Here is a 23,902-nt window from a genome sequence, read left to right on the forward strand (position 1 = left end):
AAAATGTGACATTTCTTCTGTTGCAGCTAATAAAAAAAGATAACTTTAATGTTGTCATGGTTACTTGGATTATGTATATGTTTCTAGTTCTGTTCCTTAGCTGTTAGTTTCCTTTTGTGATCCTTGTCTCCCTGGTTGTGTCCTTGTGTTTGTCTGGTTTCTCTGTGTTCCCTCTCTTGTGTTGTTATTATGTCTGTAGTCCTGCATCCTGTGTTTTTCCCTTTCCTGGTCCCACATTCTCCTCTGTGTGTTTCATCTTTTTGTTTTCCCGCTCTTGTGCATGTGTTACTTTCCTATTGTGTATATATTGTCTGTTTCTGCCACTGCTCTTTGTTACATCGTCGTCAATTTTCCCCTCATCCCAGGTGTCCTGTTCATTTAGAGGTTTCCTGTTTAGTTCATTAGTGTTTATAAGTGTCAGCTTAGTGCTAGTGACAGCCAGATGAAGCTTTCTGAAGCATCGAAGCTTGTATCGATAAAGGGTTCATTACTCAAAGCTTTTCAACATAATCTTCTTTGGTAGCATCTGGTGGCCAAAAATATGAAGCAGGTTGAATCTACAACTTAAAAGGAACTGTTTCCTCATGGTTGCCCACTCAAGACAGCAGAGTTGACAGCTTCTGTTTAATAAAATGTAGCAGTTCTACCTGAAATCATTCTAATCAGTCTATCATTGTGGAGTTTTGTACATGCTTTTTTTTTAATAGTTCCAGTAGATTGAGTAGTAGTGCAGGCTTGTTGATCTAAATCCATCACAGTACAGCAAGCTAACCTGTTTATCCTGCACTAACCTGTAGAGCATAACACAGGTAGTCTGCCTCAGTTTGATTTGTGCCACCTTTCACAATATGAAGAAATATAATGTCACATGTAGCCTACAGACCCAAAAAACAACAACAAACCCCCCACTAAAAATAACTAACTAACTAAATAAATAAATACTCAAGTAAACTTCAGATACCTGAAAATTCTACTTAAGTACAGTGACAAAGTATTTGTACTTCGTTACTTCCCACCTCTGCAATCACCACCAAAACACGCAGCACAAATCCCGTCAGTGATTCATTTTCTTGTAAACTTTTGGAGGATTGGCGCAGTTACGATTTTCTGTCACGTTCATCTGTTTCTTAAAAGTTTAGCAATAACGCTGTTTCAAGCTCATGTTGTGATCAACAATAGTAGTTATTTAATACTTAAATACCCTGCAAAAATAATTAATAATTATGTTATAATACAACACACTTCTTGGAGGTTTTTTGTGCTTCCACTAAAATCCTACGAACAGTCACCTGCATTTCTACAACTATTTGCTGTTTCACTTAATGCCTAAATACATAGATAAAAATCGGCGCTTTGATTATTATAATCTGGTTCCTTATCTTGAGGTTAATGTAGTGACACGTCTGCTTTCATACTATGTGGCCACCAGAGAGCACCGTTATTCTTTTCAATAATCCCAAATTTGATGGAGCCTCATGAAAACGTTTATTTGCTAAATTATTATTGTCATAAATTATCATCATTTTAGCTAAACTTTTTATTAATTTTTTTTTAAAAAAAACAACACAATGTCAGTAATACAAAAAAGTTTTACAGAAAATGTTTTATATGTCTATAAAAAATGTTTATAATATATAGTTATAACCGGAGTTCATTTAAAATATTGTTAAATTAGTCCACCAACGTTTTTCACTGTGTTGTTCCTTTTTGCTAGTGAGGGTAATTCTGCTATATTGGATTATTTTCAATTACCTTTGTGTGTAACTGTTGAGCAAAGGGTTAATTTGTTTATATCTTCCTTACGGGCGGAAGAACAACGGGCAAAATCTCGCATCCAACAACAGCTGCGCAACAAACATACAAGAAGATATTAATTTGGATCTTGCTTTCTTTTCTTCTGCTCTGACAGGTAAGTCGGTTTGTTTTATTTTGTATTGTAATCCAGGTTAATGTGACGTAATTATTGGTAAACAGGGGGTGCAGATCAAAGCGAGCTTGTAAGGCTAACTTGGAAAGCTGCAATGCGCTCCGTGGTGCCAGTCACGGGTGGAGCTGTATTACTGTAATAGTTGAATTACGTCATACTGCGTCATATTATAGTGTCCAGAAAAAAGGCTGACCAAAATCATAGCTCGATTTCCCGGATCAGACGACACAGTTTCGCTCCCTGCCGCTGATAGCAGCGCACTCACTTTGGACTTTCAAACATTTACAGGAGTAAAGTGAAGCTTCTTCCGCTCTACAGCAGATCAACAGTTTTCTCTCTGGTAGGTAACAGCACTTTCCTAATATGAGGAGGATCAAAAAAACAAAGTCCAGACGATTTCAAAAATATCAACAAAGCTAATGAAAAGAGAATTAAGTTCTGAATTTTTCATACACCAGCTTTACGCTGTTACTTAATTTCACAGGAAGATGGAATTACAGTACAATCTGTCTGATATTTGTTTCATGATTTCTCAGTCTCGGTTTCAGAAATACTCTCCAATGCCACTTTATTGAGTGGACGCTGCTAATAGGAGCCCTTTTGCCTTCAGAGCTGGTTTAATTCTGCCTGGCACAGATATGCTTGCAATTCTCAGCCTGTTGGTTCTACTTATTCAAACGTTCTATTCAGACTTCCTTCCCCCTGAGAAATGTCACCCTGATTTTAATTAGTTATGATGTGTAAGCATGTTTGCAAATCGTTCTGCAACTCAGCATGTCAGTCTCAATAATTCAATTTATTCATAGTGCTGAATTGATGCTTTTGACCTTTATTATACAGAGTGCCAACTCTTAATGAGCACAACTGCAATGTGTATATAAAAATCACACAAAAACAACTTATTTAATCATTTTATTCCTAACACCTTTGTTTAAGCTCAAAGCAGTCTGGCCATTCTTCTCTGACCTCTATAATAAACAAGGTATTTTTCTCTCACAGACCTCACTGAATTTTTCATTATGGACATTTTTCTGTAAACCTTAGAGATAGTTGTCTAAGTAGATCATCAGTTTCTGTAATATTCAGACCAGCCCATCTCTTACCAAAGACCACTTAAATCACCTTTCTTCACTTTAAACTCAGCAGGTCATCTTTCCAGTATCTACATGCTTAAATACTTTAAAGTGCTTTCATTAGATATTTCACTAACAAGCAGTTTAATGGGTAATAAAGTGACTGTGACTGTTTATCTTCAGTACTGTTATTCAGTTAATCATCATCTTTATCTAATAGTTAAATGTATAGCACATGGACAGCAAATGTAAACACAACTGCATCACTTTATGTACTCATTTATTTATATACAAGTTATTTTATTTAATTATAATTAACAGCCATTCAGTATAAGTTACAGTTAATGGAGCTCAACATGATTATAAGGTGATTTTATAAGAATTAATATGAGACAATAGTGTGACAGGGTGTGGTTGGTAGCTCAGCTGCAGAGGAGGAGTGAAGCAGTGGCTTCAGGGTGTGGTATCAGGGGAGGCCGGTGTTTACAGTCGACAAGCATCATCTAATCATGTCTTCCCTATTTCAGTAGTGGCCGGGCCGGAGAGGAGAAGAGCTGCTGGAGCAGAGCACTGGTGCAGATCTGGAGCCGAAGGAGTGTGCGCTGGAAAGTGCAAAAAGTGATATTGTAGCAAATAAACAAAGGCAAAACGCAAGTTTCTGCATCATGTCAGGTCCTTTGGGTTACAGTGGTGCTGAAACCCAAGCTCCTCAGATGACCCTCAAGCAATTCTGGAGGTGTTCCAGGGAACCACGGTCGCATACTGGTGGAAGCCCAGGTGGTGGCACTGAGCCTTCTCACAACGGTGTACGTGTCCTTTCTGACGTTAGGAGAGCCATCCTGGACTGGCTGGGGCTCTCCCCTGAGGACCATCGGCACCCCTTCCAGATGGGATGGATGGGGCCGGAGGACTGGCATTGGCGTTTACCAGGAGGCTGCATGGTGCTGCAGCCAGGTGGCTACAGCCTGCCCCCACGCCAGGGGCGATGCAGCTGCTCAAGACGGTAGTGCTGGAGCAATTCATGAAGGGACTTCCAGTCGGGATGGCGCAGTGAGTCTGCTGCCATCGGCTGGCAAGCCTCGAGGCTGCGGTGACGCTGGCCTAGGACCATCTGGGAGCGCAATTGGAACATCCACAGGAACGTCCACCAGTGACGGGCTGACCGGTCCCAGCCCCCACCAGCCCAACCCACAGCCATGGAGCGGAAGCCATTTCTGCCTCATTTGTCTCACACACTAAAAGATTACTGGGCAATAAATCTATTCGGACCAGCATCTACCACCCTCAGACTGACTGGTGGAGCGGCTGAATAAGACTTTAAAGTCCATAATTAGTAAGTTCATTCACGAGGATAAATGCAATTGGGATCGCTGGTTAGACCCTCTGTCAGGGGTGTCATTTTAGTTCAGGGGCCACATGGAGAAAAGTCTATTCTCAAGTGGGCCGGACTGGTAAAATCATTGTATATATAACTTAAAAACAACAACTTCAGATCCTTTTCTTTGTTTTAATATGATCAACATAAAAAATAAAGCTAGAGCCTGTGGACAGTATGTTCAAAATAATACAGGCACAACATTGCTATTAATCATAAAACACCTCAAGTTATTTGAAAATTCTGAGGACAAAGAGCACACAAGCACACAGTGCCTCAGTGATTCACAGAAGTATATCACAGATCACAGAACTATATCAGGGTGTCTCATGCGGCACTTTCAGTGGGGTTGCATAGTTTATTTGACCCCTGATACCTGGCATCTTTTAGTTTTCACCAGCTCATCAATATCAGGCGTCACATCCTGAGCGGCAGCCAAGTTCAGGATGTGATTCAAGTGCTTGTGCGTGAGTCTTGAGCGCAGTTTTCTTTTATTTATGCTCATTACAGAGAAAACTTGCTCACAAAGATATGTGGTTCCGAACATGCACAACAGTTTTGCAGCAAGGGCTGTCAAGTTGGGGTAACCTGGCAAGAGATTCTGATAGAATGTGTTCAAGCCAGCTGCGGCAAATTTGCCCTTCAAATCCGAGTCACACTGCAAGTCTATTATTTCAAATTGGATCCTGACGGGCAGATCAGAGGGATTCACGGTGAACGGCGAGCAAAGAACTTTGAAGTTTTTCTCCAGTTCACCAAAAATCTGAAATCGTTGCTCAAACTCTAGTAACAGTCCCATTATTTTATCTTTGAACCGCTTCATATCTGCCACACTTTGGGTCGTGCACACATTTTTCAGACAGGGGAAGTGAGCTGCATCACCGCCGGTGAGCTGCGTCTCCCACAATAACAGCTTCAACTTGAAAGAACGTATGCTGTCATAATACTGCATGACAACTTTGTTGCGTCCTTGCAGCTGTTTGTTCAAGTTATTCAGGTGCTCTGTAACATCCACCATAAATGCAAGGTCCTGCATCCATTCTGCGCAATGAAATTCTAACACTGGTTTGCCCTTTTCTTCCATAAACTGTTCAATTTCTTCTCGTAAATCAAAGAAACACCTCAGCACAGCACCTCGGCTCAACCATCTTACCTCAGTGTGGTATGGCAGGCCATAGATGTGGTCTTTCTCTCTGAGGAGACTGTCAAACTGACGGTGATTGAGGCTTTTGGATTGGATGAAATTAACAGTTTGGATGACCACCTTCATGACCTTATCCATTTTCAGTGACTTGCAACACAAAGCCTCCTGGTGCAAAATACAGTGAAAAGTCCAAAAATCAAGTCCTCCATTTGCAGATTGCACTTTATCTCTGAACTTTTTTACAACGCCTGCTTTCTTCCCGATCATTGAGGGCGCACGATCTGTAGGCTGACAGCGCGGGACCAGTCCACTCCGACCCTGTCCAGCGCGCCGACGAGTGCAGTGAAAATATCAGCTGCGGTCGTTGTATCTGTCATCGGCACCAAATCCACGAACTCCTCAGTGACGGTCAATGTGTCATCAACTCCGCGGATGAAAACTGCCAGTTGTGCAACATCTGTAATGTCCGTGCCTTCATCAATTGCAACTGAAAACGCAATAAATGACTTTACTTTTTGCTTCAACTGGCTGTCCAAATCTGCTGAAAGATCAGAAATCCTGTTGGCAACTGTGTTTCTTGTCAGGCTGATATTTGCAAAGGCCTGGCGCTTTTCAGGGCACGCAATCTCCGATGCCTTCATCATACATGTTTTTACAAATTCACCCTCACTAAATGCTAGTGCAATTTCGTTAGCAATGAGGTAGCTAGCTTTCACTGCAGCGTCACTGATGCCAACAGTTCATTCATCTTCTCTCTTCTCCGCTGTCCTTGAAAGTTGTCATATTTGTCGGCATGAAGACTCACATAGTGGCGACGGAGGTTATATTCTTTCAGCACTGCAACATGCTGGGAACACACCAAACATACAGCTTTCCCATTCACTTCCGTGAATAAATAGGAGGATGACCATTTTTCTTGGAACACTCTGCACTCTGTGTCCACTTTTCTCTTTTTTGACAGAGACATATTGGGGCAATGAGGGTGCCAAAGCATATCAGGTTTCAAATTATGCGGGCAAAACAAAGTAGCTCACAATTGCTATTGCGCCATCCAATGGATGCAATTGGAACAGCAGTTTCTTTTTTGAAAAATTGCAGCTCATTTTTATACTTTACAAAATCATCTCACGGGCCGGATTAAACCTGTTTGCGGGCCTGATCCGGCCCGCGGGCCGTACGTTTGACACCCCTGCCCTCTGTTGTTTGCATTGCAGGAGGTGCCCCAGGCCTCCACGGGATATTGTCCCTTAGAGTTACTGTTCGGCAGAAAGCAGGTGTTGGACCTGATTAAAGAAAACTGAAAGGAAGGTCCAAGCCCAGCGAAAAATGAGATTCAGTACGCCCTGGACCTGAGAGCAAAGCTGCACACTCTGGGGAGGTTATCAAGAGAGAATTTGCACCAGGACCAGGAATGTCAGCAGCGCCTGTACTACAGAGGGGCTAGACTGTGGCAGTTTTCACCGGGAGACAAAATGCTTGTATTACTCCCTTCTTTTAGCTTAAAGTTACTTGCCAAGTGGCAAGAACCCTTCGTGGTCACACGGTGAGTGGGGGATCTAGACTATAAAATGGTACAGTCAGACAGGGGTGGAGCCACACAGATATATCACCTCAACCTCCTTAAAGCGTGAAGAGAGGCTGAAACCGCTTCTTTGGTGAGCTTGGTTAAGAAGAGAGATAAGTTGGCTCCAGAGGCTCCAAATTCCACCATTCCCGCCTCCCTCCATTGTGATGACCAGCTCACACAAGCCGTTTGCATGTGTGAGCTGCAAAACAGTGTTTTGCAGATGTGTTCTGCCCCCTGCGCAGCCATACAAATCTCATGAAGCATCACTTTGAAACGCAGCCTGGCGTAATGGCGTAATCGCACCACTACATGTTATCTGAGCACAAAAGACAAATTGTGCAAAAGGAATTGGCAGAAATGTTAAAGCTGGGAATAATAGAAGAGTCGCACAGTGCTTAGTGTAGCCCCATAGTTCTTGCAGTGAAGAAAGATGGGTCTATATGGTTCTGTGTGAACTATTGCAAGATGAACGAAGTGTCACCGTTTGATGCCTACCCAATGACCCGGGTCGACGAGCTCCTGTGTACATCATTGACCGCCCCATTGTGTACATCAGCTGAAAATTGTCGGAGCATGAGGCCAGGTACAGTAAAGTAGAAAAGGAGTGCCTGGCCATCTGGTGGGCGGTCAACTCCCTATTTCAGTAGCGGCAGGGCCGGAGAGGAAGAGAGCTGCTGGAACAAAGCACCGGTGCAGCTCCGGAGCTGGAGCAAAATTCGCTGGAACGTGCAAAAAGCAAAAAGTGCTATTGTACAAAAAAAAAAAAAAACAACAACAGCAAAGCCTTGTGTCAAATCCTTTGGGTTACAAATCGGTATTGAGGGATTCAGATTTTTAATTTTGTTATTTGCACAAGTTAAATAAATGTTTTGTCTTAACACTTCAATGAGTTCAGCCATTTCTCCACAGCTGGGGCCTTAATGTGATTCAGACTATGTTCATTTTTTTCTACTCTTCTCTCTTTCAGTCTCCAGGATCTACAGGCAGGATGTCTGCCACTGTGTCCAAGGCTGATGGAGTCACAATACTCACCTTGACCTCTGACCCTAATAGCCCTTGGCCTCCTCTGTGCCAGATCCTCAAGAACCTTTGCTGCAGTCCAGTGTGCTGCAAAGTGTCTCAGCACCTGAGGCGCCTCAAAAGACCTTCTGAGATAGTGCTGGGGGTGAGCTACAACCTTAAAAGCTTCAGATAAGCCTCCAGAAGTTGTATTAAAAATGCAAATGAACTGCTAACTTAATCTGATACATGTTTAGTTAATATTCTTTTAATGAGCTTCTTCTTTGCACCCACCACATACTCCTTTAAAGGCTTACCGACAAACTCACTCATCACAAATTGTTTGCTTCAGTCCTGCAATACAAATGTTTTTTAGGAGCATTGTATGAACGCTTGACACCATTAAGCCCCCAGTTTTAAACAAAAACCCTGATAATGCAACAACGCAAAGGCTTACCAACAAACTCACTCATCCACTTGCACATTTAAACATTCAGGAGATAAAACACTGTCAGAACTATTGTTGCCTCCTATTAATGTCAGAAAGCCTTCCAAGAAGACAGAGTAAAGGTAAATTTTATATGGGTCACTGATGCCACCGGCTTTGTATCAGTGTCATGTTTCCTTACTCCACGTGAGTCTAACTCTCTCACTGACAAATTTATTGGACTTAAAAGTGAGAAGGTTTTATCCACTGTGGTTTAAAAGAGGGCAGCACGATGGTTAGCGATGCTGCCTCCTCCTGACTTCATTTCCACCATCAGGCTGGGGTCTTTCTGTGTCGAGTTTGCATGTTTCCCCCTGTGTTTGTGTCGGTCTTCTCTGGGTTCTCCGGCTTCCTCCCACAGTCCAAAGGAATGCTGTTAGTGGGGTCAGGTTAATTGGTAACTCTAAAATTGCTCAAAGGTGTGTATGTGGGTGTGAATGTGAATGTGTGTCTGTCTCTATGTGGTAGCTCTGTGACAGACTGGCGAACTGTCCAGGGTGTACTCTGCCTCTCACTCTAAGACAGCTGGGATAGGCTCCAGGCCCCCCACGACCCTGACAAGGATAAACAGAAGAGAATGGATGGATAGTTTAAAAGGGTTTTTCTGTCACACTACAGAAAAAGCCTGAGAGAAAGTGCTCCAGTATACAGCATATTCTATGACTGGTGTTGAACACCTACAGTACATCACAAGTTGTTCATTCTGTGCTTCTTCTTTCTCAGACTCTGCAGATCATGATTGGGCTTCTCAATGTTGTCCTCGGATCAATCCTTATAAGCCAACATGATGAATCATGGACCATGAGTTATACCGGCTATCCTTGTTGGATGGGAGGGTTGGTAAGCAAGCTAAGCAGCTTTCCTCATTTTTTTAACTAAGAATGGATCCACATAAGTAAATAGTACTCAAAGGAGCTGCTGGAGAAACATTTTGCAGCTTATTAGGTTAACTGGTAACAGGGCAGAAATATCTTCTCTGGACCAAAGCTAATTTAAAAAGCAAAGTGTAAAACTGTTCTGTGGTCAGACGAATCAAAATATGGAAATAATATCCAAAAACATGGACATCTGTCATTTTCAATTTCTTCGAAGGAAGTACAGGAGAAATATCTGTCTTTTAAAAAGATTTAATTTGCTTCTGTGAAAGCAGCCATGTGACTCGACAAAAAGGATGACCCTGAATTGGGCCATACAGTTTTATATCCCAACAATAACACATTATTATTATGACTATCTTCTTCTGGAACTGACGTGGCAGCCCTGTTGTCTCCCTTTGAGTCTCCTTCCCCCGCTCACGTCTGTTCACATCCCTCATTATCCTCTCCTTTCCTGGAATGACAGAGACAATAAAACCCTCCCTGCCTAGCCTTGATTATTTAATATTCTAATTTATTATCTAACTTTGGGACATTCTGTTCGTACTCCCTTGGCCCAGAAAATATCATCCTGACTGTTATTTGGTGTGATGTGTGAGCATGTAGCAAAATAGACCCTCTGCGCTTTACGCCAATTCTCAATATTTCAGTCCAGACATGGCACTGAAAGAGGCTCCTGACCCTCAAAAACACGGAGCGCCAACAAGTTTATGAGTACATGTGATGTGTATATAAAAATATTAAAAAACAGCTCTATTTAATCATTTTAAATCCTAACATATCCCCCCTTTTACATGTGTTTTACATGTGAATCAAAAGAACGTGTTTTGTTCAGCTGCTATCCAACAGACGTCCTTCCAGTGTAATACTCAGCCTTTCCCTCTTAACTGGAGTGGAGTCCTGTGCTCAAGCCAGTGTAAAATCAGCTGTTGCCCTCCTTTGGTCAGTAGTTGGGTCTTATAGACCATTAACCTGTCCCCTCAGGTAAACGCACCAAACGGACATAGACATTTTGTCATGATCCTGGGTCCTTTTGACCCAGCGTTTTGTGTTTTCTATTATGGTACTATGGTTTCTGTTCCTCCTCGGTTTGTGTTCATGCTTTTCTGCCGTGCATTCCTGTGGTTAGTCCGTGTCTTTACATGTATGTGTTCCTGTTTTATTTTGAAGGTCTTTGTCTTATGTCAGAGTGTCCTGTTTACGTTCCCCCACCTCATCAGCTGTTATGTCTCCCAGGTGTGTTCCCTCCTGTTTCCCATCCCCCTGATTACTGGTGTGTATTTATTGTGTGTGTTCACTCGTCCTCGTTGCTGGTTCGTCTGTGTTGTTTCCCCTCAGTCTCCCTGCGACTCTCCGTTTGTATTTCCCCGGACCTTCCTGCACCTTCGTTTCTGGTTTGTTTTGTTAGTTTTACCCAGTTTAGGTTTTCCGGTTTCATGTTCACCCGCCATTGCTGTTTGTACCCACTCCTGTAAATAAATACTCACCTGCACCAGAGCTGCCGCCTTTTGGGTCCTCTCTACAAATTCCACACGCCTGCCACACCGGGCGTGACACATTTTACCTTCTAAACATGATTCAATGTTTCTTTTTAATCATTAAAAGCCTAAGCATGCAAATGAGCAATGTACATTTAGCCCTTCTTACTTCTCAACATAAAGTGTTCCAACTTATGTCTCGGCTCAGCCATGAATCCTCCTCACCTGATTCAGCTCTGATCCCAACCAGCAATGGCATCTGATAGGATGGTGCTGCATGTTTTTCCATTAGTGCCGTTGTTATCTGTTAATTACTGTACTCAAACATTGGATTAGACAACATCCACAACAAGTCAATATAGCTGTGAATGTAGCCAATGACACCATCAGTGATAAAATAAAAGCTTTATATTCTATAAATTTATTTTTCAACCACTCACCCAGAGGACCCGCTATCCCAGAAAATTCCTTCATCTCATTTGATAATGCCCTGGTAACTGACCCGTCCTATTCTGGACTGTCATAAGTGACTTTAACGTCAGCTGTTCTGAGAGTCCTGCTATTGCATTCCTGGCATCTGTCATAAACAGGATGTGACAAGTGATAATAATAACAACTGTACTGCATTAAAACATTGACAGCAGGTGGGATATCCAGTCTTTAAGTGATGACCTAATGAACCCTGCTTCCAGGTCCAAACTACTCTGCATTTATTAAGGCTGTTGTGTTTTTAACATGTTTTAATGTTTTGTATCTTGTTCTATTTAATCTGAACAAGGCCCTTAAAAAAGTCAGTAATCACTGTTGGCCTCTCTCAGTTTTGATCATCACTATTCATTTTAAAACTCAGTTTTTAAAACCTTACGATGTAATTACAACACAGCCCATGCAGCAGTATATTGATGACTAACCTAATTTTTGCGGTTGTTCTCCTGACTGAAGTTTGGTCCGTTTACAGCATCCTGCCATACGATTGCATTTGTCCCTAACCATCGGGAACCCTCACGTTGACTTTTATCGAGTGGAAAAAATTTAGTGTTCATCCTCCAGCTTCACTGTGTTTATGTTATGCTAACCATAGCTGTGTCGCTAGCCTTGCAGCACATCATTATATACCAGCTAGCCCAACTTCAGTAACCCTACAAACATCACTGCTGTTTAGTTTTCTGTTTTCATTTATGTTGGAGTGATAGCAGAGCTGTACGTTTTAATTTTTGTTGTGGCGATTAAGCTGCTAGATTTTTGGTTTTGGTTTTAAGGCCCAGGGAAATGAACCCGCCAGCGCTCTGTAGCGGCCGTGACCGCTGGCTATAAGGAAAGGCTGCTCTTCATAGAGGACTCACGCTCGGGGAGATGTTTTCTGGTCTACTCTGGCTCCTAGAAGAGCCTCAGGAACTCTCGTGTTGTCTTTGCATACCTCCACAATGATCTTAAAATAAATTGGAGATTTCCCGCATACCACCAGAGAGAGCCCAAGTACCACTAGTGGTACGCATCACAGTTTACAAACCACTGGGTTAGAAAATCTCTGCACATTGTAATAAAAATAATTAATACAGTCAACATTGTTATTGGTTGTTATCCAAAGTACTATAGATTTAAACCCCGTTGGCTATTGGGTTTGCCAATATATATTCATCTGGAACTCGTCTTGGTATTCCTATTGCATCTATATATGTTGGAAAATATAGTATGAGATTAAAACTGTCTATTGTGGACCATCTAGTTTGATTTTTAGACTTACCTTTTGCCTATGTCCTATAACTGTTACTGGCAGTCCGAACTGGACCAGGTACTGGGCAGGAAATTTAACAGTTTCTTTCCTCCACAATACCAAAAAAAAAAAAAATCTGCCCTTGATATCAAAATAATTTTTTTAGGAATTTGACCATAAAGTGACATTTATGGTGTTGTTACCCCAGTCAGGGCTTACCTCTCCCCCTTTGGTAAAATTCCTCCACATCAGACATGTGTAATTACCCTCCTTTGGCGTGAAAACTGGCGGTGTGGTCAAGTTGGGTGCTATAGGAAACAAAAGCAGAACAATTATCAGGCATGCGTTGCATATGCAAAGCTAGCATGCATTTAAATTCTTGATCCTCTGGCCGTAATGGCACGTTATAATTGGATTTATCAAGGATAAACTTAATGGGTTACATTTTTCTTTCTTTTTTTTGCCTTTTTTTTTTTTAATGGCATGACATCCTAGCACATGCCCCCGCTAGTTGTATTCTACTTTTTAGTGATTGGCTACCTTCAAGGAAAATACCTCAGTCATGTGGACCAGTGTTTGTTATTACATAACTCCGTTTTAGACATGACAAATCTGCCATACCCTTTGTTATACACAAATATTGGTTTGGTTATTTTCCTCTTTAAAATTTAATTAGCTCTTTCTACAATGCCCTACGATGCTGAATGGTAAAATGCTCCACAGATGAGTAATGCCTAGAGCTTTCTCCACCTTTGCCAGATGTTTATTATTAAAGTGGAATCCGTTGATTGATGTGATGGTCGTTGTCATAATCATCATACTTTAAAACAACCACAGCTGATCAAAGTGCTGTAAAATGAAACCAAATAATAAAATTTACATAAGATATAAATAAAAGCCAAATAAAAGAAAAAAGTAAAATAATTAAATTAGTTATTAACTAACTAATTTAATTACAAGAGAAAACTAAGTCTCACTGAGGTCAAAAGCCTAAGAAAAAAACAGGTTTGAAGACGTGCTTTGAAAGTGGACAGTGAATGGGCCTCTCTAACATGCAAGGGCAAGTTATTCCATAATTTAAGAGCAACAATAGAAAAAGCCCTGTCCCCTGTGAGCTTCCTCCTGGATCTCGGTACTTCCATGAGCAACTAGTCAGCTGACCTAAGAGACCAACAGGGTGTGTAGGGTTGAAGAAGCTCAGAGAGGTAAGGCGGGGCAAGACTGAAAGCATTTTAAAACAAACATAAGAATTTTAAAATGAACTCTAAAAGATACAGGCAGCTGGTGCAGTGAGGCCAGCACAGGGGTTATATGCCCTCTTTTATGAGTTCCCGTTAGCAGTCGTGCAGCGGCATTTTGGACCAGCTGCAGACATGAGAGTAATGGCTGACTGACCCCCACATAGAGTGAGTTACAGTAGTCTAGATGGGAAGAAATAAAGGCATGGATCACTGTTTCAAAGTTCTGCCTAGAAAGAAAAGATTTCGCTCTTGCCAGTCACCTTAAATGATAAAAACTGGACCTCACCACTGCTCTAATTTGGCTGTCCAATTTAAAATCACGGCCCAATTTAAAACCAAGGTCGGTAATAACAGGTTTAAAATAAACTTCCGGGGGTCCCAAATCAGAGGAGGACTTACAGGGACCACTGGGTCCAAACACCAGCTCCTCTTTTTTCTTTTCATTAAAATTTTAAAAGTTTAAAGCCAACCAAGCTAGGCATGTCGAGACATGTTTTATGGAGATGCCATCCTTTTTCTTTAGTGGCAAATAAATTTGGCAGTCATCAGCAATGAAAAGGTTGAAACCCAGATGCAATAAATACAGTAAAAACAGCAGTAGCCCTAAAGTTGAGCCCTGTGGGACGCCACATGACAGAGAAGCAGAAGATGATTCAGGAGTGAGAGGGTTGACAGAGAAAATTCTATTTGCCAAATAAGACCTAAACCAATTAAGTGCAGTGCCACCGATACCCACTAGATCATTTAATCGAGATATTAGAATATTGTGGTCTACTTTGTCAAAGACAGCATTTAGGTCAAGCAAGACCAGAACAACGTGGTTACCAGAATCACATGCCAGCAGGATGTCATTAAAAGCACTTAATAATGCAAATTCTGTGCTATGAAGGGTTTTAAAACCTGAGTGAAAACCCTCAAGGATTCCATTATTATCTAGAAAATATTTCAGTTGACAAAAAACAATTTTCTCTAAAACCTTGGAAAGTAAAGGCAGCTTGGAAATAGGCCTAGAATTAGCTAATACTGTGTGATCAAGGCCAGGTTTGTTAAGCAGTGGCTGCATGTTTGAAATTTGCAGGAAACATACCAGAGGAAAGACTGCTGTTAATAATGTCAAGGACAGACTGCCCTATACTAAGTAAAATTTCTTTAAAAAATCAAGGTAGGAAAAGATCCCAGGGGAACCTGCAGGCTTAATATGGCGAACCACATCCTCTAAAGTGGAGAGGATCACAAACTCAAACTGAGTAAAAACAGCAGTGCAAGGGACTGATGGTGACAAACTTTTCAATAAAAAAGCTCAGAAAATTATTGCAGATATCAGGAGAAACTTCCAAACAGACATTTGGTGGAGTATTAAGAACAGATATAATAATCTTAAATGACACACGTGGGTTATGACGGTTGGAAGAGATAATATTTGCAAAATATTCTCTTTTGCCTCTTTGACAGTGTTCTTTTAGAATTAGAAATGACACTTGCATTTTATCCTTTTTCTGCGTTCTGCTCGATGACAGTCCCTCTTAACAGCACGAGTTCTGTCATTAAACCAAGGCTCAGGTTTGGCCTTAGGCTGGTTTTTAATGGAGTCACAGAGTCCAAGATTGTTTGACAGCAAGAATAAAACCAGGAATTAAGCTATTCTGTATGAGAGGAGACCAAGTCAGAAGGGCCACAGAGCTGATTAAAAGCAGCAGAAAACTGCGCGGCAGTGGAGGGGTTAATAACCCAATAGCACCGAGCGGCAGCACAAGATTTAACTACAGTATGTGTAAAACCAACATTGAATAACACAGGCAAACAATCTGAGAGTATAGAGTCACAGATCTCCAGATTAGTGACAGGCAGACCATATGACAGAACAAGGTCCAGTGTGTGTCCGTGCTCATGTGTAGGTCCAGGCACGAACTGTACCAGGTTAAAAGAGTGAATAAGCCTTAAAAGTCCTTTACCAGTTGTTTATCAGGACAACACACATGTATATTAAACTTTCCAAGAACAGCAACAACAACATGAATTGCTGAGTCTGTATAGATGTTCACTCTTTTTCCGTCTGAGAGTTGTAGTGCTTTGGTGAGAGCTACACTTTCACACTATCCATCATGGCTCTGACTCACCATAGCAAATTTGCTCCTCTGTAACATCTGTCAGTATACAAGGTGAGATCTGTATGCTCCAATGGCTCAGTTTGTAGATCTGATCTCAATCTGTTGTCCTTAACTGCTTTCTCTATGCAGTCATGTTGTTGATGTTCCACTGACATCATTCCTTCAGCCATGTTGACTGCTTGCGTGCCATAAGTGATATACGGCTGTGTAACCATGCTGGAGATCTTTATCTTCCTTGATGATGTCAAAGAAATGAATGTGAGCGCAAAAAATGCCAAAACTCCATGGTTAATGTTGATTTTTAATGGTTTTTGATGGTTTTTTTGTTGTTGTTTTTTTGTTGTTTGTTTTTTTTAATGGTTGACTTTTGCTTGTGCTTTTCCATATTGTCCAATCTTCTGTTTTACTCCCTCCTTTTTCTGAAAAAGCATGGCATTTACAATTCCGTCTTTTTCAGAAACATCCATGAAAAAATCAGTCTTGTAGTCTGGTGAGGCAAGGGCCACTGCTTGTGCCAATATCTGTTTGGTGTCAAAAACGCACTCCTCCTTCCTGAGTCCAAGTCAGTTCAGCTGTAGAGTGTTTGTTGACAATGGTTAAAATGTTCAATGTTGAAATTTTTGCTCCAGTATCAGCCATTAAGGAGATCTTCTCACCCTCATTTGTACACGTCACCATTGCCTCTGTCTTAGGTGTTGTAACTGGACTTACATATACTCCAGGGCCCCATCAATATGGGTTTTGCTCCAAATCTCGGGGACCACCACTGGCTGGAGCATTTGTCTGTAGTTTGTTACTCTTCCTTCGCCATAGTCTGGAATCCTTCCTTGTGGTCCAGCTGTCGATCTCTGGGCCCTCATTTGTTGTGGATATTGGGTCGGACATCGGACAGTCACCTGACATAATGTTGCAAGTGCTTTCTCCATAACAAATCTGTCATAAAACTCAATCCAACCACCCCATCAAGCAAGTCTTGCACAGATCTTGGCAAACCAATTTCACTCTGATTTCTCCACAAGTGTACGGTTGCCTCACTCCTATCAGGCAGCACTCCTGTGTGATGTTCTCAAAGTAGGGCTACTCGTTCCAGATATTTAGTCAAGGACTCATTGGCTTCCAACTTCAATCCTTTAAGTGCCCTTAGATTTTCATTCCCGGGTACAGGGTTCTCATATGTTCCCACAGAGTGTTCCTGAAGGGATCAAATTGATCGCTATCATGGGTTCCAGAGCCAATCCTAATTCCTTCCAGCAGTTTTCATGCACTGTGTTACCCCTTCTGTTCAAGAAAGCAAGGCACGAGAAGGTCTCTAATGGCAAGTGCCTCTCCTGCTGTGTTGTCTTCAAAAGTTGAAATCCATGCTGGTGCTCCAGCACACAAAGGTGGTTTTTCTCACCAGTCCTTCTATATCTCTGAGATAAACTGGTTCTCCTGTCATTGTTATATGAACTGGCATAGCAAGTGGCTGTTGTTGCTTTTTTACCTCCAGTCTGGTCCAGTGCACACCGCTACCTCTGCTGATCAATGCAGATAATTCCTCTTCAGCTTCTTCTTCAATCTCACGTTCTCCTCCTTTAAAAAGGACCATCTTCTTTCCTCCACACAAAGAAATCAGCTGTTGTTTCTCTCCCTCTCCCTCAGGTGTGACATTCATTGTCCCTGGATTCAACTTCACTGGATGACCGGTGTTCCCAGGTGTGCTGTCAGATCTAGGCAAACTCAAACAGTCAGGTAGAAGCTCCAGGTGTTGTAGTCTGTACCCCTTCTTTGTTTGTTCTTTGTGATGATGTTTGTAATTTTTGGTCTTCACCTTGTAACTTGTAGTTTGGATCTTGGATTCTTACTTGTCTTTCTTTTCCTCTTAGCATCCAATAGCACATATCTAAGGTTATCATCACGTGCTCTCGCTTCTTGTCCATTTCCTTCCTCTTGGAGCCTCCTGATTTTCTCCCTTTTTCCATCCATTCTGGTTGCTCATATTCTTCATTAGCTTGCTTCTCTATTTGGAATATGGTTCCACTCCTGGCTATTTCCCCCCCAAGACAAGATGCTATATCTAGGAATAAGGACTCTCTTACTCGCAGGTGTAATTATTATTTCTTTCCTTTACTTTTCTGTTATGTTTTTTTCTCTGTTATTCTTTGAAACCAAAAACTAAATTCATCTTCATCAATTGCTAAGAATTAGACGATCAACCTCTATTTGAAAATGATGACAATGCAATGTTTTTCTCTTTTCACAAAACTGCAAACTTCAATTGTAAAGAAAGTAATTCTGAAGTAAAACTGCAAATTTAATTATTCTAATTTAAAGCAAGCAAAATCAGAGCTGTTCAACCCAGCTGGTAAATAATTCAAAAACAAACACACTGTACTAAACTAATAAAAGGTGAAATCAACAATGTCAAAAATCAATGTAAGAATTAACTAAAAAAGAATCTGTATCAGTACTTGATTAAAAATTAATCAAACAAAAATAAAAGTCAATTTAGCAATTAACTGAAGAGTAATCGTCTTCAGAATCAAACCAAACAAAAATGAAAATTAATTTCGAAATTGACTCACGCAATTAACTGTATATATGAATCAATCAAAGAAAATCATATGGCATAATCAGAAAAGCAGTTAATTTTAGATTATAAGATCAAGATGCTAAGATCAAATGCAAAAACAAAACAGATAGCCCCAAGACTGTTTACTTGTCATCAACTGATGACAGAAATTAATCCCGAGATCAAATGCAAGGATCAGAAACAAACAGCAGTTAGCCTAAGAGTGTTAACTGATAATGCAATTAAAAGATGAAGATACAAAGATCAGATCAGATCAAAAACAAATAGCAGTTAATTCTACAGCAGTTTACTGATAACAACTAATGACAGATCAATTATTTCACACTGTAAACTGTAAAGCTGCTACGTTGGTCATTTTAAACCGCTTCAAAGTCAGTTCAAAATTTCAATTGTAAATTTTTAGACTGTTATTAATCCTTTTTACCTCAAAGTGTATATTTTACTCCCCTTACCTCAGTCTCAAATAGTACATATATTTATTCTTCTTATTCTTACTCTTCCTATATTTATTGTTGTTCTTTTGCACTGTATAGAACTGGAGCCTGGTCTTCTCGTCTCTCTATATACTGAACTGTATATGGCAGAGATGACAATAAAGTTTACTTTGACTTTGACTTGAATTGAAAGATCAAAATGCAAAAACGAATACAAAACAAATACCAGTTACTGCTATAGCTGTTAAGTGATTGCCAAACAAAAATAAATGTCAATTTAATATTTATCCTCAGAAACATTTCATTGTTTATCAAACAAAACAAAGTCAATGTTCCTCATTATCTGCTCCTTTCCTGGAATGACAGAGATCATGACCACTACTCATGCTAGTTCCTTCATCTGGGTAGGAATTTTCTCCAGGACCCAGGTCAGGTTCTTTTCAAATATTTATCTATTGGTATTACACGCTGCATCGTCTCACTGCATGACTATTGTGTAATATCTCCCTCGTCTTCTTCTGTTTTACTGGCAGTTGGCAACCCATTTAATTAGAGCAGGTAGTTGTACTGCCTTCTAGTGGAAGAGTACAACGAATTAGAGTACGAATCAGGTGGAACCAGATAATCTTCCACGGCACACCTGACCATTTCTGACAGCACACCTATGTGCCACAGCACAGTGGTTGAGAAACCCCGGTTCAGAGTATGTAGAGTATCAGAGTTGGTGCTTAAGAAAAAGCAGGAGGATCTTATGAAATCAAATGTGTTTTATTATTGGAAATCTTAATCCCTTACTTCTGTGGTTTAATTGATATATTGCAGTTTCTTGTTGTCACCTTAAACACATGATGTGTCTCCTCGTTCAGTTGGAGGAATGTAACTTTAATGTCTTTGTTTTTTTGTCTTGTGTAGTTCATCGTGTTTGGAATTGTCAGCATTTTGTCTGACAACTATCCAAGTCCATGTCTGGTGAGTAGTTCAGATGTACCTAAGAAGGACAACTTGAATTTCGTCTCTTCTTTTTCCTGTTTAAGTTGAAGATATGAAAGTAGAAGTATAATATTCTATTTCAATATACACGTTTACGCCAGGTCTCATGTATGCACATCTATGTATATGTATTTATGTAGGATGGAGCTGCAGAGCTTTTTAAGATTAATACCAACCACTGCGAGCTTTCCTGCACTGACTGACTGTAAAACTTTTAACCGACCAGCCTTCTAATGTCTAAAATTTGATTTTACATTAACTGACACATCTTGTATTTCAGGTTATCATCAATGTGATTCTGAATCTGACTGGGGTTGCTTTTGCCATTGCAGCCATTGTGCTGTATAGCATCAGTGTATCTAATATATATTGGTCGGAAATTTGTGAGGAATGCTACGGCGGCGAAACAGTAATTATGGTAAGTGTAGGTAAGGGTAGTTCAGGTTAAAATACCTAACTGACAAGTGGAAAATATACGGTTTTAATTGTTTCGTAGATATGATCACAGGTTTCTGCTTCTGAAATCTGTGGATTTGCAGCTGGTGATCAGATAATAGTGTATGTAGGTTTTTGACTGTAGGATGATGTTGCGATCACAGTCACGTCTGTACAGAAGTCTCTGCCCGCTCTCCGTTCAAAGGGTCTGAGCCTGAGTCACAGGGGTATTACTGCAATAAAATTGAACACTGTTGTTTGTATCCCAACAGATGCTCTACAGAAGCATCATTGCTGTGCTAATTGTGCTGTCAGTCCTGGAGCTCTGTGTCACCATCAGCTCAGTCGTCTTAGGGATCAAGAGTCTGAAGAGCAAAGAAAAGGGACAAACCAAGGTAACAGACTAGCATCACTTCAAGGGGAAACTGTTATTTAAGCAGAGACTGTTGGCTGAATATGTGGAGGGGTTTTTTTTTCTTTTGTTTTTGTTTTGTGTGAGTTCTTATGTGGAAGTTTATGAATATTTGGTGACTAGCTCAAAAGCCAAACAGATTTATTCATTTTACTTTACCAATATTTTCTTTTTTAGAGCACTGATGACCCAGAGCTCTACAAACCACTTCTAGAGGAAGATACCACTGAGCCTACAGTCTGAATGTAATTGTGCTGTGAAGCATTGTAAGCATGGGCCTTTACAGCTTTGACTCTGTACTGCAACATTATCATGCACTTCTCTTATTACTTTGTTGTTTTGCTTTGGTTTTGTTTTTTTTGTTTGTTTTTTTTTACTATATTGGTCCATGTTACATGAAAATAACAGAATCTGTTGCACATTTCATCAGCATTTGACTACAGACGTGAGGGCTGTATGTCTTTAGTCATTGAAGGTGAGGCACTGAGGCAACACTGTCTATATACTTTTGGCAGTGATGTTATTATTTTAGTTGTGACCATCAAGTGTGCATGAGGTTAGATACAGTGTGTTTTAGTGGCAAAAGCAACCACTTCTAATATTATAACTATGCTTAAAAAGGTTATCACATTTTTAAGCATAGTTATTATTAGAATAAACGTATTTAAAATTCTATAATGATATGTAATTTGAAGCCATCTTCAAGCTTTTGAGATCATGCATATACTGTATATAGAAATATGATCCATGATGTCAAGAGATGGGTTATGAACTCTTTTTGTGAAGCTGCGGGCTGAGTGTTTTCGTCATTGTGGTGTCTTGAAATGACTCAAGAGTTTTTCAAGTTTCGTCTCCTTTATTAGTGCTAGTATGACTGGACTGAGGACGATCTGCAGGGCAGTTTGGACAGATACTAGAACCTTTTTGAATGGTTATGACAACTTCCCGTGCTGTGGATTTTTGGATGACATGTATACCTATACCCCAAGTGGAGGAGTTTAAGTATCTCGGGGTCTTGTTCACGAGTGACGGGAGAAGGGAGCGGGAGATCGACAGACTAATTGGTGAAGCGGCCGCAGTACCGGTATGTTGTGGTGAAGAGAGAGCTGAGTGTAAAAGCAAAGCTCTCAATTTACCGGTCACGAGCTGTGGGTAGTGACCGAAAGAACGAGATCGCGGATACAAGCAGCAGAAATGGGCTTCCTCTGTAGGGCGGCTGGCCTCTCCCTAGAGATAGGGTGAGAAGTTCGGCCATCCGGGAGGGGCTCAGAGTAGAGCCGCTGCTCCTCCACATCTAAAGGAGCCAGTTGAGGTGTTCTAGGCATGTTCCACCGGGAGGAGGCTCCAGGGCGGAAGAAAATGGATGGATGGATGGATGGATGGATGGATGGATGGATGTAGACCTATATATCTGCACTGAACGTCACCAGACGTTTTGATCTCATGCATTACAACCAAAACATGTCTCTTAAAGAAACAGAAAGAGTGCAACAGAAATAGTGAGCACATCACAATAAAATCATCTTAAGGATCATAACAGTACTATATAATCATATATACACACACTATACCTACACTGAAGTGTTTATATATATTGGAATTAGCATTTTAAGCATTTAACCTATATATTTAAATTGTATGTAACCAATATATTTAGGCCAAGTATTATCCACATCATAAGTTTATGCATACTGCTTGTTGTGAGATTTAATAAACAGGATTAATGTGTAACATTTGATCATGTTATGGCCTATTGTGACAAAGCACAACACAGGGTTTATCAAACATGATCCATCTGAAGATGGCTCCTGGCCACACCCCTGACCTGCACCTGACCCTGCATCTGCTGTTTTTGGCTGGAGGACGAGTGGAAAGTTACCCAGTAGCAGGAGGAGTGATTACTGACCCCTATAAAAGATGGGTCAGTGGTCCACCAGGCTCTTTTCTGTCTCTCTTGGTGAGACTCTGTGGTCTGTGCTTATGGCTCTACACCCCAGGGTTTGCTTTGCTTGCTTTTCTATCTGTTGTTTTTCTATTCTGTGTGTCTTAATGTACTATCTTGCTGTTCATATGAGTCTGTTTATTAAATTTTGTTTCAAGAATGCTTGCTACTTCTTTCCAGAGGATTTTTTTTGAGTGATTTGATTTTAATTGGATCTAAAAAGTTGGATCTCCACACCATTGGCTGGATAAGGTTATCATGTTGGCTTTGCGACCCGACACTGGTCCTGGAAAATCCCAAGAATTTCACTGGAGAAGATACTCTCAACAGTTATCATACAAGGATACATGAAATATGGAAGGTCATGCATTTTATTAACCCATAGAACATATTAAAATGAAAGCAGTAAAGTCAGAGACACTGCACCCTCATTGGGAAAGCCTGATTGTTAGCCAATGATCATTCCTTGGATCATCCTACTTAACAACTTTTATAATAACCATAATTTACCAAATTAACTCTTATTTTTCTCAATACAGTTTACATGAGCACACACACATCAAGGAGTTACGAGCCAGGGGTGGATCTAGAGAAATGTTCTTAGGGTGACATGAAAATCAAAGCTTTTTTTTTTTTCAAACACATGCAGGTGGTTACTGCATTTGAATCATTTTAACTGTATGTACGTTTACACGTTTCATATACATATAGTCTATAACTTAATTATTTTCTGTAGCCCACATAATTAAACATTTCAGTTACATAAAACATGCACATTTTGATTTTATGTACTGTATAGCCTATACAATAAATAAATATGTAGCTCAATAAATACAAAATCCAGAAAACAACATGGGTGGTTCATTTACAAACACAAGTCTAACTTAAGTTTCACACTGTTTTATGTTAGAAAAAAATCAAATTGTTGCTTAAAGTTAAAAAAAAATATGTCAGAAATCTGCCCTGTCATGAATACAAATTTAAACCTATTTTTTCATGATTTTTGGGTCAACCCTCTAAAGTCCAAAATATAATTGTCCATTTCTTTTCAGCTCAACCTCATGTGTCTGAATTTAGTTGTTTTTTCAATGACACAAAAAAACACAAAATCCTAGTAGTAGTTTGTTTG

The 23,902-nt window shown here is 40.4% G+C and overlaps 1 protein-coding gene across 7 annotated transcripts; it reads left to right on the top strand.

Moving 5' to 3' along the window:
* Positions 1-1,809: 1,809 nt before the first annotated feature.
* Positions 1,810-21,138, top strand: LOC100698420 (membrane-spanning 4-domains subfamily A member 8). Of its 7 annotated transcripts, none has more exons than XM_025911567.1 (7): positions 1,810-1,909; positions 2,216-2,267; positions 8,054-8,251; positions 9,296-9,412; positions 19,907-19,963; positions 20,265-20,814; positions 21,009-21,138. In XM_025911567.1, exons 3-6 carry the CDS (start codon positions 8,075-8,077, stop codon positions 20,430-20,432), a joined length of 519 nt encoding a protein of 172 aa, XP_025767352.1. In that variant the 5' UTR covers positions 1,810-1,909; positions 2,216-2,267; positions 8,054-8,074; the 3' UTR covers positions 20,433-20,814; positions 21,009-21,138. The 7 variants fall into 7 exon arrangements, 4 of the variants coding, with proteins under 4 accessions (XP_025767352.1, XP_025767353.1, XP_013130497.1 ...); XR_003222216.1 differs by lacking the exon at positions 1,810-1,909 and adding an exon at positions 3,528-4,333 and having other exon boundaries at positions 2,134-2,267; positions 17,630-19,963; XR_003222217.1 differs by lacking the exon at positions 1,810-1,909 and adding an exon at positions 17,630-17,719 and having other exon boundaries at positions 2,157-2,267.
* The last annotated feature ends 2,764 nt before the right edge of the window (positions 21,139-23,902 follow it).

The sequence above is a fragment of the Oreochromis niloticus genome, linkage group LG11 (assembly GCF_001858045.2).
Source record: "Oreochromis niloticus isolate F11D_XX linkage group LG11, O_niloticus_UMD_NMBU, whole genome shotgun sequence".
Classification (NCBI taxonomy): Eukaryota; Metazoa; Chordata; class Actinopteri; order Cichliformes; family Cichlidae; genus Oreochromis; species Oreochromis niloticus.

Coding starts and splice junctions, on each gene's coding strand:
- LOC100698420 (XM_025911567.1), top strand. CDS start 8,075: ATGTCTGCCACTGTGTCCAAGGCTGATGGAGTCACAATACTCACCTTG. Junction 8,252..9,295: donor CTTCTGAGATAGTGCTGGGG/GTGAGCTACAAC, acceptor CTTCTTTCTCAG/ACTCTGCAGATCATGATTGG. Junction 9,413..19,906: donor CTTGTTGGATGGGAGGGTTG/GTAAGCAAGCTA, acceptor TGTCTTGTGTAG/TTCATCGTGTTTGGAATTGT.